The sequence below is a fragment of the Centroberyx gerrardi genome, chromosome 11 (genome assembly GCF_048128805.1).
Source record: "Centroberyx gerrardi isolate f3 chromosome 11, fCenGer3.hap1.cur.20231027, whole genome shotgun sequence".
Lineage (NCBI taxonomy): Eukaryota > Metazoa > Chordata > Actinopteri > Beryciformes > Berycidae > Centroberyx > Centroberyx gerrardi.
In genome coordinates, this window is record NC_136007.1 from 21,974,361 (window position 1) to 21,990,305 (window position 15,945).

General features: G+C 44.0%; 2 protein-coding genes across 2 annotated transcripts in view; both read left to right on the forward strand.

Moving 5' to 3' along the window:
• srrm3 (serine/arginine repetitive matrix 3) overlaps nucleotides 1-6,201 on the forward strand; it is a 29,994-nt gene extending 23,793 nt beyond the window's left edge. Inside the window, exons 10-13 of the mRNA XM_071901781.2 lie at nucleotides 2,488-2,783; nucleotides 2,951-3,202; nucleotides 3,290-3,415; nucleotides 5,955-6,201. Coding sequence (XP_071757882.2) covers nucleotides 2,488-2,783; nucleotides 2,951-3,202; nucleotides 3,290-3,415; nucleotides 5,955-6,201 — 921 coding nt within the window. The remainder of the gene's footprint in view (nucleotides 1-2,487; nucleotides 2,784-2,950; nucleotides 3,203-3,289; nucleotides 3,416-5,954) is intronic.
• Nucleotides 6,202-9,815: 3,614 nt separating this feature from the next.
• Nucleotides 9,816-14,252, forward strand: hspb1 (heat shock protein, alpha-crystallin-related, 1). Its single transcript, XM_071901360.2, has 3 exons — nucleotides 9,816-10,294; nucleotides 12,612-12,675; nucleotides 13,367-14,252. Exons 1-3 carry the CDS (start codon nucleotides 9,853-9,855, stop codon nucleotides 13,521-13,523), a joined length of 663 nt encoding a protein of 220 aa, XP_071757461.1. The 5' UTR covers nucleotides 9,816-9,852; the 3' UTR covers nucleotides 13,524-14,252.
• Nucleotides 14,253-15,945: the final 1,693 nt, after the last annotated feature.

Below are 15,945 nucleotides of genomic sequence, written 5' to 3' on the forward strand. Positions count from 1 at the left end.
CTCCCCCTCCATTTTCTTTAGTTTTTTCGTTTTTTGGTTTGTTTATTTCTCCTTAGTCTCTGGACAAATATGTAGCTTTGATACTAAAAGAGGTCATTGTCTTTTTCCCATTTCGCTGCGGAGAACATTCCTTTCTCCTTTTTTCTTTTTTCTTTCTTTCCTTTTTTTGTTGATATTGCATACGTGTCACTGATTGAAATGGAAGGTAGGTAATGCTTTGCCTACGCACGTGATCTTTATGCAGATGAGAATGTGAGAAGCACCCTAGCCTGAGTGACGTCAATGTTTCTCTCTCTCTCTCTCTTTCTCTCTCTCTCTCTCTTTCTGTTATTTACCAATGGTCTTCAGCCAAATTAATTTACTTCATCAATTATGATTTGATTCTTAAAGATTGGATTACATAGAGCTCTGGTTTTTCTCTTTCCTCCTTAACTTCATTCTGAAGTCCAATATCCCGCTCTATCTTCCAGGTCCATTTCTTTCTCCATTTTTTTTTTTTGCCTTTTCTTTCTGTTTTGGTAGAATGCATTCCTGTTTGTCCAGCATCTCTCTGTTTGTTGGTGAATTAGTACATTCGTCTTATGATTTCGTCATATTGATTTCCTCGACTGTTTCTAACAACTGTCATTAGCACCAGTGGTTGTGTGTTTCCTTATTATACCGCTTAGTTGTTTTCTCTCTAGTGGAGAAAGGCTCTTCTTTCTGTTGTTTTTTGCAAGGAACAATTCGTGCTTTTGCTGTATCTTAGATTACGAGGCAGCACTGACAGCAAATGTTAATGCATGCGGAAGAGCTGGATATATACAATACGTGTTTTTGGAGATCTACCCTCTAGTTATGACCTTCTAACAATGGGCAATATTGAACTGTGCATCACATACATCATTTTCAGTCCCACTGTCCCACATCATAAACAAAACCTCGCTATGAATCACTTACCCAATAGTTTAAGTAGAGGTGGACTGTCAAGTTCTGTTTTCCTTCATAGCTTAATTTACAGGTCTGAAATGTATTCCAACCCACACTCTGCCATACACAGTTAAAGACTATGGGCATTTTGAAAGCTGCTGGCTCAAAGGTAATTTAGTCTATTCAGGACTCTAAAAGTGGCTCTTCACTCTAAAAATGCCAATGGACCCAATCATTTTATTATTTTATCACATGGCAGTAATTGCTCTCACCTTGCACTAACCAAATGCCCTCTCAGGGTTCGTATATTAGGCCACTACTCACAAAAAGCCTCTCTAAAATAGGATAGAATGGGACTTTGGAATTGGATCTACCTGTCATAAAATGTAAATGCACCCAGGCCGAGTCTCAATAATAGCCTCAAATTAAGTTACAGCACTCACTGACATTACGTAGCAACAACTCCCTGGCATCTCCTTAACGATGACAGAAACTTTTGCTGTTTGGATAACCACATTATGACTGCAAACATCCAGTGTCAAGGAACGCATGAGCACAGACACTAACCAGAGAGACCTAAGGTTAATAAAACATGCAAGGTAGGAGATACTACATGGAGGGGAGAATGGTACAGAAAGCAGAGGCATTGGTCACCGTTGCCGACTAGTTGCCCTCTGATGACTGTTCCCGGAGGATTTACTCTGCGTGTGAGGGATTCCCTGCACATTGTGGTTCTCCTCTTTGCTTTTGAGTTCTTTTCCATTGATTTCCATGCATTGTCTCATGAGTCACTGGCAGGGAAGGGTTTTGTGTCTTTTTCTCTTGCATTTTGTGAATCTAATGATGCACTTATGTTGCCCCACTTTTCCCTTTTCTTCATACCTTACCTACTAAAGGAGGGAATACCACTTTATTGGTAAGTGGATGTTAACCAGAAGGGAGTTAAACAAGAGTAACCATTGAAAAAAAAAAAAAAAGACAAAGAAAATGGGTCGCTGTTCACATCTCAGCAATTGTCTACAGGAAAAAAAAAATCCACAAACAGAAAATTGAGTAGCAGACGATTTGTTTTCTGATTCGATTGATTCAATAATTGTGATCTTTATTTTGTTCCTTCCATTTCTGTGATGTTCCGTCAAGTTGTCTACTCTTTCTGTTTTGTTTCATTTTTTTTTTTTAACCATTAATAAAAAAAAACTGAAGAAGTCCTCTTTTTCTACTCTACCAAATCTGTAGCTCTCTACTTTCTGCCTCTGCTCTTAAACTTAATTTGGTTCACAATTTTATATTTTTTCCCTCTCTTCCTCCTCTTCCTAGTTTTTTGTTTGTTTTTGGGATTATGATTTCTTCAACTCATTATGGTTTTGCATGCCAAGTATTGCATGCGCTGCACCATAGAGGACTATCTATAAGCCATATGGAGAAAACCTAGATCTTTTTCTTTTAGATGTTTACCTTCTTTTGGCAAGTACACCGTAGCACTCAATCACCAATGTGAAAACACTCTAACGCTCCTTTTGTCCTTTTTCTTTTTTTTTTCTTTCTTTTTTTCCTTTGTTGGTTATCATTTCTCTACAGAAGCTCCGCCTGCTGGCTGCTGGCCCTGCGAGCGTCCAGTCCACCCTGCTGAGAGAGCCCAGACTCCACAGCGCCCCCAACAGGAGCCAGGCGGGACAGGTGGGCCCGGCGGGAGAGGCTGGGGTCGGGGACGGCAGGCACGCGGCCGTGGGGAGCTCCGTGACCCAGACGTCAGGGAGGAGGGGGAGCCAGAGGGGCCCGGCTAAGAGCTCCCACTCCCCGGCTAACAGCAGCGACTCGGCCCACTCCCAGCACAACCACGCCCACAGAGGGAGGAACTCTCACCACCAGAGGAAGTAAGCAGGAACACCTCCATATGTTGCTTACTTTTATTTTAGGCACCCAGGTGTTTCACCCTCTTGTCACTGCTGAAACTTTCCCCTGTAAAGAGTGAGAAGCAATGATTTGACATTTGCAGAATCTGGCAATTTATCACCCTTCGCTTTTACCCCAATTACTCCAGGACAAAAGGTGGCCATTCGTCCAAGCGTCACCACCGCTCCGGTCGGGGCCAGGCGCACCACCGGAGCCCGTCGGCCTCCCCGGGACGCCACTCGCACGCGTCGGGCAGGAAGAAAGGCGAGTCCCGGAGCGGGCAGAACCTCCGGCAGCGCAGCAGCTCCTGGAGCAGCGGGCGGTCGTCCTCGCGCTCCGCCTCCAGAGACAGAGGGCCCAGCAAGGCCAAGTCTCCACACAACAGACAGAACAACTCCAGGTGAGCGCTCCCTCGCTGTCACAACTTTCCCTTCAGCCTGTTTTGTTTTTTTGTTGTTGTTTCAATGACATTTTTTACGCCATGCAGGGAGAGAGACAGCCCCAACCACTCGGACGCCGACAGCCGAGCTCGCCGTCGCTCGCGGAGCTACTCACCCATCCGCAAAAGGAGGAGAGACTCACCCAGCTTCATGGAAGCTCGCAGGATCACCAGGTAACGCCGCAGTCCAGCACCATGAAACTCCTCCTGCTACTTTAATGTCACAATGAAACCACATTTTGAGAGCATCCTGCTTCCTTAATGTGATGTTTCCTGTTGAAAGAGGATATTGGGGCGGGACATAATGCAGGGAGGGATCATTCAAAAGTGTAAACCAATAGGATATCATTTAGGGACAGAAGAGAGAGATTGATTGAATTTTTATGTACACCTCCTGGTATATGATGAAGTCACCACTAAAGATTTTCAGTTTTACAGGAAGTAAAAGTAATGCGTTTTGATATAAAGTTATAAGAAAGATATAAAGTTATAGAATTTTTGTCCTTTTTTGGCATAGACAGCTTTATGGTATGATAGTTCGAATGAACTAAAATGGTGAAAAAGTCATTTATCATTTCAGTGTGACTTTAAGCTTGTTATTTGTTCATACCTTTGTTCACAGCATTTCTATTCCGCTATGCTGTGTTAAAGACTCTGTGGACTCCAGCAGAGCAGCGGGGTAACACAGGCAGCTGTGGGAAAGCTTGTCTTAGGGGTTTTAATCTTACTTTCAACAGCTTTTATATTTCTGGAAGTATCAGCACTTAAATATCAGACACTTTACATCACACTTGTGTAGGTAAAACACGTTACATAATTTTACAACATCGCACTTGTACTGGGGCAAAGGTTATTCTGATCCAGCTTCAAAGATGACAAGCAAAAGAAGGAGGGTAAAGTTATTTCTGCTCTAACCCACTTCTGGACCTTGTAAAGAAGCACATCCAGACCCAGTTAATCCTGTGTAAAGCAAATTAAAAAAAATGCCAGCACAAATACCACAGTAACCATTACGCATGCGGTGATTATATAATTGGCAGCAAGAGACACTGAGGCAGATCTTAATGTTAAATTCATGAAACGATATCTGACCTACAGTATTTGACCTATATACGATGGCCAACAGGGGCTGCTGTCCATATACAGCTGCTTGTATAAAAAAGTAAAACTTACAAAACAACTAAATACATGCCTGGAATCATCTTGACAGAGAGCAATAATGAGTAACAGTAATGAAATAATGGCAACAATGGCATAAAGTAAAATCATGCATCTTTTGTGCTGCTTGAAAAGCGATAAATGAATGTCAGTGGAAATTGATCATATTCCTATTTATCCAGCATTCTGGTTGGGTCAGCTGGTTAAAATGTGAAAATATGAATTCATCTTTATGAGAGAAGATTCGCAGTACATGTTTGATGTTGTGACATGAATGAGAGTAAACATATTTACAGGACTGAAGTCATCAAAGCGTTGTACAGGAGTATTTTGATAGTAAACTGGCTCAAGTTGGTGTTTTGTGGTTTTTCATCATTTGACATTCCCTACAGAAGCTTCTTTTGAGGCTTTACCCTTGAAATGTATTTTCAGTTATTAATACATAAATATAAAACTTGCACATCTCTGTGAAACTTGTTTTTGGGGTGTAAAAAATAACACCCTGTTACCATGTCCCCTTTTGTACTTTTCTCCTACACGTGTGTGTAAAGGCGGGTGAATTGTGTGTACTTGTCACTCTCTCACTCCAGCGCTAAAGGTCCTGGAGCCAAGACAACGGGATGCTGCCGAACTGCGCTGCAGGCTAGTTACCCTGGTAACAGTTGCCGTGCAGCAGGACTAGTCTGACTCCTGAAGCTTGGCTGAACAGCGAACCGTCAGACCTCTCTAGAGTAAACCTGGCCTCCTCCCCTTTTACTGTCCACTCTGCTCCATCTTCATCTCCTTTTTTAAAATGAACTCACACCAGCTTTAGAGCTACAACCCACTGCAGCGTGCACTAATGTTATAACACGGGGAAACAGGGATGAAAGCGCTATCAAGGTTTATTTAAGTGGATATTATCATATTATCCACCTATTGCATGGACTATGGATTCCCATAGCAGGCATGGGGATGTGGAAGACAGGGGGATAAGGCTGCGTTATCTGCAGCTCTGTTGAAATGATAATGTGGAATACACCTTGCAGCAGTGGGGATACCTTGATAGCGCTGATATCTCTCTCCGCACTGTCGACTGATTTTTCTGGGTGATGGCTGCCACTGAGAAGAAGAAGGTTCTTTTGGCCGCTAACAGCTCTTAACCTTACAGGTAGCACTTCCAGGGTGGCTACTAACAAGGCAATCTTTTTACGCTTTAACCAGCGGTGTGCATTTCGATACTATGTGTGTGTGTGTGTGTATGTGTGTGTGGGTGGGTGAGTTGGCATAACCATAGATGCGTGCATGGGTGTGTGTTCCAGCCTGGACATGTTGTACTGTTTTAACCCACACAGCTGCTCTCCTCCAGCAGCTACTCACAGAACTGATCATAACTCTCCCACTTCTGTAACCACTTCGATCTGCTCTCCGCCGACTAAATCTTTTTTGGTGTTATCCCACCATGCGTTAAATATATGTGTGTTTTACTCTATGCAGACATTAGATACATCCCCGTCCAGGTACAGAGTTGGTCCTTCTGACACTAAACCCCTCGCTCTCCTCCCCCTCTCCCCAGCGCCAGGAAGCGGCCGATCCCCTACTACCGGCCCAGCCCGTCGTCCTCCAGCTCGGCCAGCAGCCCGTCGCGGTCCAGCCGCAGCCGCAGCCGCAGCTACGACAGCTACAGCAGCTACAGCCGCAGCAGGAGTCACAGCCGGAGCCACAGCCGGAGCCGGAGCCGGAGCCGGAGCCGGAGCAGGAGTCGCTCCCGGAGCCACCACAGCTACTACAGCCGCAGCAGCTACGACAGCCCCGGCTTCTGAGCAGAACGCAAAGCGAGGAAGGAGAAAAGAAGAAGTGGGGGAGAGAAGTCCTGTTAGGTTTTTACTGTGCTCTGGTTCAGTCATTATGTATCTTTAACTAAGCCCTTGTACGACCCGTGTACCGCACAGTCCAGGGCCCCGACTCCTCTGCCCTAGACCATTATCTCTCTCCGCTACAGAGCCTGGATCAAAGAGAGGAGAAATGTCTTTTGATAGAGCGCATTCCTCTGAAATATCACTGTTCATGTCTTCACATACACAAGCTGTTCAAGGAAATGGGTTATCATGAGTTAGAAATTAATTGGTAGAGCCGAAAGGAACAAACCCTACAGTACGTTAGCACTTTCTCTATATTCTTCCACAAAGCAAAACCAACCAAAAATAAATGATTTACGAATATATATATATATATATATATATATATATATATATACATCCTAAAAATAGGAGCTGAGTTACAGACAAAAAGAGGCGACATCAACGGAAAACAACAAAAAATTAGACTTTTTCCCCCCCACATCGTGTTATCATTTCCCCAAAGACTTCTCTATTTCATCGAAGCACAAAGATCAAGGAAAGCGAGAACAAAAGAAAAGTCAGCAGATGAAATAAGGAGCAAAAAAGGAACTTTTTTTTATGATAAAAGTTGTATCATATACTGTAGGTCGGTCTGTATAGATCTAAACTCTTTAAGTTCTGGCTTTGTAAACTATGCACTGTATATTCCATATAGTTTGAGGAGGCGTGTTTGATGGCAACTTAGCATGATGCATCAGGAGAGAGACTTGCTGCTCGTAGGAGAATACCTGGCCGCCATTATAGGTCCCAGGGTGCATCTGTCCTCCCCTCTCCCCTCTGACCTATACAGTATGTCAACCACCTGCATACAGAGGTGAAATGGGACAGAAAATAACTATGTATTATGTACTTTTACTCTCTTCCCTGTTTAAATGATTATGTTGATTCTGCTAATTCTGACTGTTTATTTTTTTTGTATTTTTTTTGTGTGACCTGTACCTCTTCTGCAATGACCGGTGAGGTAATTATGTATGAATCCTCCATGTAGCCTGCGACAGAGGCTGCTGTAAGGTACTGTACAGGAAAAACTGTCTGCAAAAAGCGTCCATGCACTCATGTGGGTCTGCGTTAACCCCAGCTATTTATGAATCTATTTATTTATTTATTAGGTTATTTAATGTTTGCTTATTTATTTGACTATTTATCATTTTGCCACGAACTGCAAAGCAATTCGATCATGCCTTGAAATCATATCTCTTGGGCAGATTGCTGCAGGTGTGTTCACATTTTAAAATGTATATGTCCACGTTTTACCCAAATGCTGTTTTGAGGACGACGAAGGCTTCACACCACTATCAGATTAGTGGGCAGGGTGTCGATGGCACTTCTGTGTGTTTATGATGCTCTGACAAGGAGTTAGCCAGTGGAACTGAGTCTTCGCCCGCAGTTAACTCCCATACGACTGACCTTATGGCATCTAGCGGTGTGTTGTAATGGTTCGTTTTGATGCAAACTGTCATGCCTCTGCCTGTATCGAGGAGCAAGGGATCAGGCTTTTCATCTGTTCTCCGTGGAAAAAGCCTCAAACAGAACTGCAACGGAGAGGAGAGTTCAGTAGGCTGATCTGTGTTCCAGTATGTTCACAGCCACCACATACTGTAGTCCCTTGTGTTAACGGGCTGCTCCATGTTTCTGTCAGAGGTCCCCCTGGTTTCCAGCTTCTAGAGGAGTATAGATCTGATCTAACCTAGCGTAGCGCAGACACCAGCAGGCTCTGTACACCCCTGCTCCGTCTATTGCTTCAGAGTCCTATACTGGTAAAGAAACTGGCGATGCAATCAGGGAACACCCTAAGTCTTCCTTACCATTCGTCAAGCCTCATGTCACTCACGCAGTGTTGCATTCCCAGTGTAACCAGAATTAACCCTACTATGATACTCTGCAAACCTGTTCAGTTACTCCAAGTATAGCGTTACCCCTTTTTGATTCTACAAGAGTCATTATTTGTAGTGTACAAGTTATTATACCTGACAATAAACAGAAACAAATGGGAAAATAATTAGATAATTCTGTCTTGTTTTTTCCTTTGTTTGTTGTTCATATATTCCTTTCACACGCTCCAGGGCCTCCACAAAAGGAGCAGACTATTTTGTGTCATATATGTGCTGTGCATATATTTTCCTACAGAGGGCACTGATGAGAAACAATACCTGATCTCATGACTGAAAACTTGAAACCTCAGAAAACTGGGCTGGAATGTTCTGCAACTCTGCCGAACCGTTTCAAGCCCAAGGAGATTGTCTTTGTTCCTTTTTTTCCCCATAAAACCTAACCCCAGTCAAATCAAGCTGTTATCCCAGTATTTGAATACTGGATATAAACCGTTACAACAATACCGATGGGCATAAGTGGACCATTTTGAGGGACTGTGTAAGTGTAAAGCAGAGATAAACATCACACACATGGGCTGTGATATACTGTTAGGCCTGCTTAAAGCACGTCATCAGTCAACAAAGCTCGACTCAAAGGCCACTTTGGGGAATCAGTGGGGGCATTGGGTTCCCTATAGACTCTGACTCACTTCATAGCTGGAGCCTATAAATTCAGTAGTGACAGGATGCTTTTCAAATGAAGAACATCTCATGTGAGTGCCAGTGCTGACTAAGTGGGTAGGAACACATCTGTGATATACAATAAAACCCACAACCAGCAGCAACAGGGTCTATCAGGCTGTCAGAGGCCCTGAGCAATTCATTCCCAATTCCCCTTATTAATTCCCAATTCATGAACTTAATGACACAAAGGGTTGCAGCAAACGCCACTGAATCGATGTGATAACGGGCAATTGTGAATACTGTGAATTTTTCACAAACCAAATCATTTGTGTTCTCAATTCCTACACTCAGTTGCCCCTTAATCCTTCTGAGTGTCCTTATTTCACAGATGACTTGAGAAAGAAACTTGCAATTTGGTGAAGCAACATCGCAAAATTGTTGGCTGCATTTTACATTTTCTGTCTACTTTGATTTGAGTTTACTTTTAAAGGTTGAAGTGTGTGTGAGTATACCGTATATGTATGTGTGTGTGTGTGTGTGTGTGTGTGTGTATGTGTGTGTGCAATGTGCATTTGTATCCATGTTACGACCTGATGTCTGAGATTCCACTTCATCCTTAATATAAGACTGCGATTAGCATGGATGTACCTGTATATCACATCATGTCTATACCGGGCCTTGTCAGAAACAGCACGTTTGTCCTTTGCATGTGCTGATCAGGCCTGTCTGACTTCCCAGCAGCCTCCCAGACTCTTCTGGCTGTCTGTGACGTCCAGACAGGGAGAGAGGATTACAACTGTCAGGACTGAGGGAGGTTTACACTGTCCTGGGCAGCTGCGATAGAGGAGGGCCTTCCCTTTGGATTCCATTCTAGTGCTACGTCTGCCACAAATAGACACTCTAGCACCTTCCAGAAATATGTGTTTGGGGGGGGGGGGGGTTCGAGTCAGAAGGGAGGGCTCTGCTGACTGGGGTGGGCGTCAGTGTGTATAAAAGCTCTCAGCTGAGAAGCACACAGCACATTGGGAAACACTTCCAAAGAGACCGAAGAGACCTCCGCCACCTCAACACAGCAGCCATGACCGAGAGGCGCATCCCCTTCTCCCTGCTCCGCACCCCGAGCTGGGACCCGTTCCGCGACTGGCACCAGGGCAGCCGCATCTTCGACCAGTCTTTCGGCATGCCGGCCCTGCCCGAGGACTTCCCCGCATTCCCCAGCACCCACTGGCCGGGCTACATGCGGCCCTCCGTCATGGCCCCGGACATGAGCTCCGTGATGGCCCAGGCCATGATGCCCCACAGCCCCATGATGGCCCCGAGCCCCATGATGGCCCCCGCCGCCGTGATGGCCCCGAACCCCATGATGGCCCAGCAGGCTCGCGCCCTGTCCCGCCAGATGAGCACTGGCATGTCTGAGATCAAGCAGACCCAGGACAGCTGGAAGGTCTGCCTGGACGTCAACCACTTCTCCCCCGAGGAGCTGGTGGTGAAGACCAAGGACGGTGTCGTGGAGATCACTGGTGAGCCGCACCTCTCCTTCACTTATCCCCCTTTTTTGTGTTTCAATGCCAGTGGCTTCTACTGTTCCCTCCTACATGCTGATTTACTATGCACAATATTCTCATAACTTCTTAGATTCAAATAATTTAGGGGTTTAAAGGTGATTTTCTGTCAGGGTGAATGATTTTTTGGGTTGCTGCTGGGTCATTAACCCTCTCAAAGCAAGTAATAGAGTTTAGGAAGTACTTTAACCTCATTTTTACAGTAGAAATATGTCCTTTTGCAAATTCAAGGGCACTTTGACAGGCACACACTGGGGGTTTGAGACCAGAGAGTGAGGGGAAGTTGTAGTCCCTGCTAGCATGGGTAGCACCTAACATTTGTGTATATACAGCAGCACTCCTCACATGCCTTTGGGCATTACACAAGGTAACTGATAGCTGCCCTGTTCTGACTGATACATAATCTACAACAGAATGTCTCCCTCGTACATGCTGTACTGAAGCGCCTGTCCTCCATGTATGTGTAAGAGACACTGCTACAGAACACATAGCCAAGAAGACAACATAGAAAGGCAGGAAACCTTTGTGTTGGGCCAAGTACAAGGCGGATGCAGTGCTGCAGAGTTACATAATATAATATCATAAGACAATAACACTGGCGGGAGGGGGCTTTTGGATCCCATTCTGCTAGATCACCGCCCAGATTCCTCAGTCATGTACACATAAAAAAGACACACAATTCAACATGTGGGAGTGGACTTGTACAGCAGCTGGGAAGTGAATACAATGCCCACACCGCATATTAAATAACCCCTTTCAATTCTTGGCATGTAATATTTTTCACAGTCCGTCCTTGCTTGTCAAGGAACAAAGCAAAAACGTACACACCTGAAGAAAGTGTGGAACGGGTCATATAATAGCGCAGCTTTCTGAAGCCTTGAACTGCCCCCTTTTCTCTCAATGCTCCCAATCTCTCTCTCTCTCTGTCTGCCATCTCACAAGGTATCAACCACTTTAAGTAGGGGCTTTAGATGTGACTCACCCACTGTGTGTGCTACTCTAAATGGACTGCTGGTTCTCGTCCAGGTCCAGGCCATATTCACATTCACTGCTGAGAGATTGGCAGTAGTGGGGGACAGCGAAGATAAACAAAGCACAAGACCATGTCCAAGCGGCTCTATGCCTCTAATTGTCATCTCATATTTCTCATGTGCCTCAAGGGAACAAGGACGATATGTTCAAAAGTGATATGATATGCTTCGGTGAAGAGTTTTGTATACATATCAATGTGCTGCCTCTGTGCTGTATGCTGCATCCTCCCCTCTCCTTCACATGTATGCTTACAACTAATGGCCCTTCATGTAGTGGGTGAAAAAGTGCCTGCTTGGCCCAGACAGACCCACACTCACACTGGCAGTGTTGTCCTGTTGAAAAGAGGACAGCTCCCAGAGGAAAACAGCCTTTATCTGCCCGTTGTCATAACAAACATATTATAGAGCCAGAACGAGGGACAGTATTTCATCACTAGTGCCAGGTGTCTGGGTGTCTGTAGGAAAATGATGAGAGATAGAGAGGGTCTGATTAAGACTGGCTATGGCTATGAGCTCTACTGGATATAAATACTGCCACAAACCCCTCCACAAACACAAGATACTGCACTGTTACACATACAGTATTAGATCAATACACATATTATGTATCTTTATGTTCTGGTGCTGTATCTAACATATATCACAGCGATAACACCTAACATCAGGGTTAAACTGTATGTTTTAACCACATTTCCAGGCATGATTGTTACCTTCATAATCCTCAGAATATCTAGTTTAGCTTGAATTTAACAGGTTAAAAGCTGTTATATAGGTTCATATTGAATGAGTTATGGATGAAAATGTCCATTATGTGTAAATGTATCAGGCCCAGTGCAGTTAAATAGTTCTCAAGCCTCTTGTAGGGGGATAACTATTATGAAACCATGGTCAAACTCAACATGCTAAAAAGTGAGTCTGTATCTTGTCTGTGCTGTGGATAGAAGGATTTTTTTTAAATGAGGCACCACAAAGTGAATATTCTCTGTAGCGAAGTCTGTCTCAGAGGAACGGTTTCTCACAATGCAATGATGGTGCTATGTGAACCAAGCTGGTTCCTTATCCTTTTATTGAGTTTATTATTGCTATATCCTTTTAATATGACACATTCTACAGATACAGAAATTTTCTTGTACACACAGTGCATCATTAAACATTCCCTTAGTCGTGCTCCATCAAAGGAATCTAGTCTCCGCATTAGTCAGTGACCGGCCCATGTAGTCACAGCATGTCCTCTGTGTCCACAGGCAAGCATGAGGAGAGGAGGGACGAGCACGGCTTCGTGTCCAGATGCTTCACCAGGAAATACACGTGAGTGGCACGACGTTTTTACTGTCAGCACAATCGGGGATGCCACTGTTTCCATAAATTCTAAGAGAAGTACCATGCATATTATTGTTCACTTTTCATGGGTACGTAGTCCCATTGGTGAAAGGGAGCTACTGTTTGGCCACGCAATACTTCAGCGCACTTCAAAACCTCCAGAGTTCTGACAAAGAATAGGTTTGTTTTGGCTGTTCCATGGTGGCTTTGCAGCGCTTTTTCATGATGGAAATGCATTTCTCAGGCTGTATCCAGATTTCTGTGATTTCCTCTTATCACTTTATCACGGCTTTGCTGCTGTGAATCTCTTTAGTTTAGTGTTGGCCCGGCCTGCAGAGGGCTGGCTGTCGCTGATAGCCGAGTTTCATGCTCTGAAAAGCAGCAGCGGCTTCTGCCTCCTCTCTCCTCTGAGTTTAGCTTCATAGGGCTCTGCTGCCATCCAGGGGCCACAACACACACTGAGAACCCCACTTACCTACCAACATGAGCTGGTCTGGGATCTGAATTTGCCCTATCAAGGCATGTTGGTAGTAAGCCTTTATATTGCACTCAGTCTTTGTTCATGTAGCCTGAGCAGTGCTGACTACTCCGCCTAGATTAAGACTCGCCGTTCTCTGTCAATTCACTGCAGTGGTTTGTGTGACTTGTAATGTGATGACGCTGTGTTGCTTACCTGCAGCCTCCCCCCCACTGCTAACGTTGAGAAGGTGACCTCCAGCCTGTCGCCCGAGGGTGTGCTGACCGTGGAAGCGCCTTTGGTCAGACCGGCCATTGAGGCCTCTGAGATTTCCATCCCCGTCAACGTGGGCACCAAAACTGATGTGGTGAAGAAGTAGGAAGAAAAGCATTGAAGTGTCTCCATATCACACACACACACACACACATACACACACACACATATATATATATATATATATAAACACACATTTTTACCCATTTCAACAGATGGCACCAAGAAAGAGAGGGTAAAGAAGCAGTTTATCGCCCCCTCAGATGTAAGCTCTCTGTCTAAAGCTGGCTTGTCCGCATGCCAAGATCATTGTGAGAGGAAAGCGAAGGATTGCCCTCGCTCTTCTCTCTTCCCTCTGTCTCTGTTAATGAGCCAGCCCCGGCTGTGTGCACTGTGTAAACACATCTGCACCAGTGCCATATGCCTGCTCTTTCTGCTGTAATTACACCCTTCATCTGAATGGAGAAAATCTCCAGTTAGCCCTGCCCACAAACTCTCCCTTTCTCTTTATCTCTCTCTCTCTATCTCTCACACACACACACACACACACATACACACACACTTGTCATTCCTATTAAACGATTCCCCTTCAGCCTTCCACATCATCAAGGTGCAAATGCAGAGACAACAGCAAGGAGACGCGTAGCAGCACTGATATTGCAAATTAAGGAACCAAGGTCCCAGGAGAGCATACACTCCACCACCCTCATTCTCTGACTGCAGAACACGATCACACTGCTGTCTCCCAGGACTGGGAATAGACTGGTTTCATCTAGAGTTGCCTTTGGAGAGCGCTATTCAGTCGTGCAAGCAGAGAATAAAAGAACAAACAACACATTGAGTCTCTTCTTTTTTATGTCTTCTGTTGTTCATTAGCATGCTGTTGACATGACGCAAATGGTTTTCCTCTTTATGTAAGTGCCATCTTGAAGCTGACTTTGGGCCCACTTCTATCAGCTACTGTGAGTGTGTTAAAAATATAGAAACAGGAGATAGTAACTAAATGACAATGCTAAGCCTCTTAATGTTATGGTAAATTATTCATCTGATGGTCAGTCATGCAAAAGAGAACAAGTGAAACATGTCGCCACCCCACAAATGATGCAGGCACTCCTTGGGCCAATCAGTAACAAGATGCACAACTCCTCCAAGTTTCATCAAAATCAGACTGGTTTTCTTACGTTTTGAAGTTTGACAATTTGACATTTAGTTACAGCGCCCCCATCCAGAACACAGTGCCAAAATGCATCATCCCTCCAGGTTTTGCCAAAATCAGACCAGTGCTGTCTGAGATCACGTTTGAGTTAAAAAATGTAACTTTTATTATAGCACCCCCATTAGGCCAGTCAGTTTAATTTTTTAAACACTGGAACACAGTGTGAAGATGCATCTGATTACATCCCGTGGGGATAAATATGTGTTACCGACTCATAGTAACACTGTTACTATCATAGAAACTGTTAATATCATAACTGTTATGCAGTTTATAAATGAATCATAATGAACTGAAAAACGGCAGATACTGATATCCAGACTCATTCAGTGCTGGGGTTTAAGTCCAGCTCTGTTTCCTTGGCATCCTGGGACTGACATGACTGCTGATCAATGGACTACAGTAATGAAGATATAGGAACTTTTCTATTCTGTATCTGGACTCTGAAATGTGTCAAAATGCCCAAAATTGCATAATTCCATTTTACAAAATCTCTCTGATGAATTATTCATGCCCAGACAGATACATAATTGATGGAGATTCGCTCTTGTACTCTCGACTGAGGAAGGTAATTTGAAACAATTGTAACAGGCAAATAATCACGGATGCTAGTGGCAGACAAAAATACTATGGAGACAGTCTGTCTGGGCTGAAAGGTGTCTGAGTGCATGCTACTCACATATGAAAAACCCATATATCATCAATTTATAGCCTCCATGTTGTAATACATCTGTAATATGCATAAATTGCAATATGCATAAACTTGACACTTAAAGATTCAGTACTGAGTTTTACAACACATTCTTTGTTACAGTGTATCTGCTACACAGACAAAGCAAATCATGACAAAGAAGCTACAATATGTAGTTTCACACTGAAAACAGTCCTTATGGCAGCCTCCATTAGATACTCATGTGATATTTCTGACATTTGAGACCTAGCATTGGAATAGTGTGTCAATTTTATAAGTGGAAATTCCAAAATGTAAGTCCCTTATTTGTGTCATCAAAAGGGAAGGGCACTTCCATGAAGTCCTGTAAGAAACTTGTCTTTCCAACGATACCAAATACATGCATGTTGAATTTTCATAGCATTCTATAAATGAAATTGAAATGGTTTAGGCTTTGTCACCTAATACTACACATATAAGGTAAAAAAAACTGACATGTGGGCAGGATATCAGGAGAGCAGGGCCAGCTGCAGCTGTTGAAATGCTCATCACTGCTGTATATTAAGAAACCTTTGTATATTAAGTATACAACTGTTTCAAAAGCTAATACTACATGAAATTTAGTCGACCGTTGGCACACTTCAG

Bases quoted from the DNA above. Each gene is read 5' to 3' on its own strand.
- hspb1 (XM_071901360.2), top strand. From the start codon at position 9,853: ATGACCGAGAGGCGCATCCCCTTCTCCCTGCTCCGCACCCCGAGCTGG. The intron at 10,295-12,611 runs GTGAGCCGCACC...CTGTGTCCACAG, and splicing joins CGGTGTCGTGGAGATCACTG to GCAAGCATGAGGAGAGGAGG. The intron at 12,676-13,366 runs GTGAGTGGCACG...GCTTACCTGCAG, and splicing joins TGCTTCACCAGGAAATACAC to CCTCCCCCCCACTGCTAACG.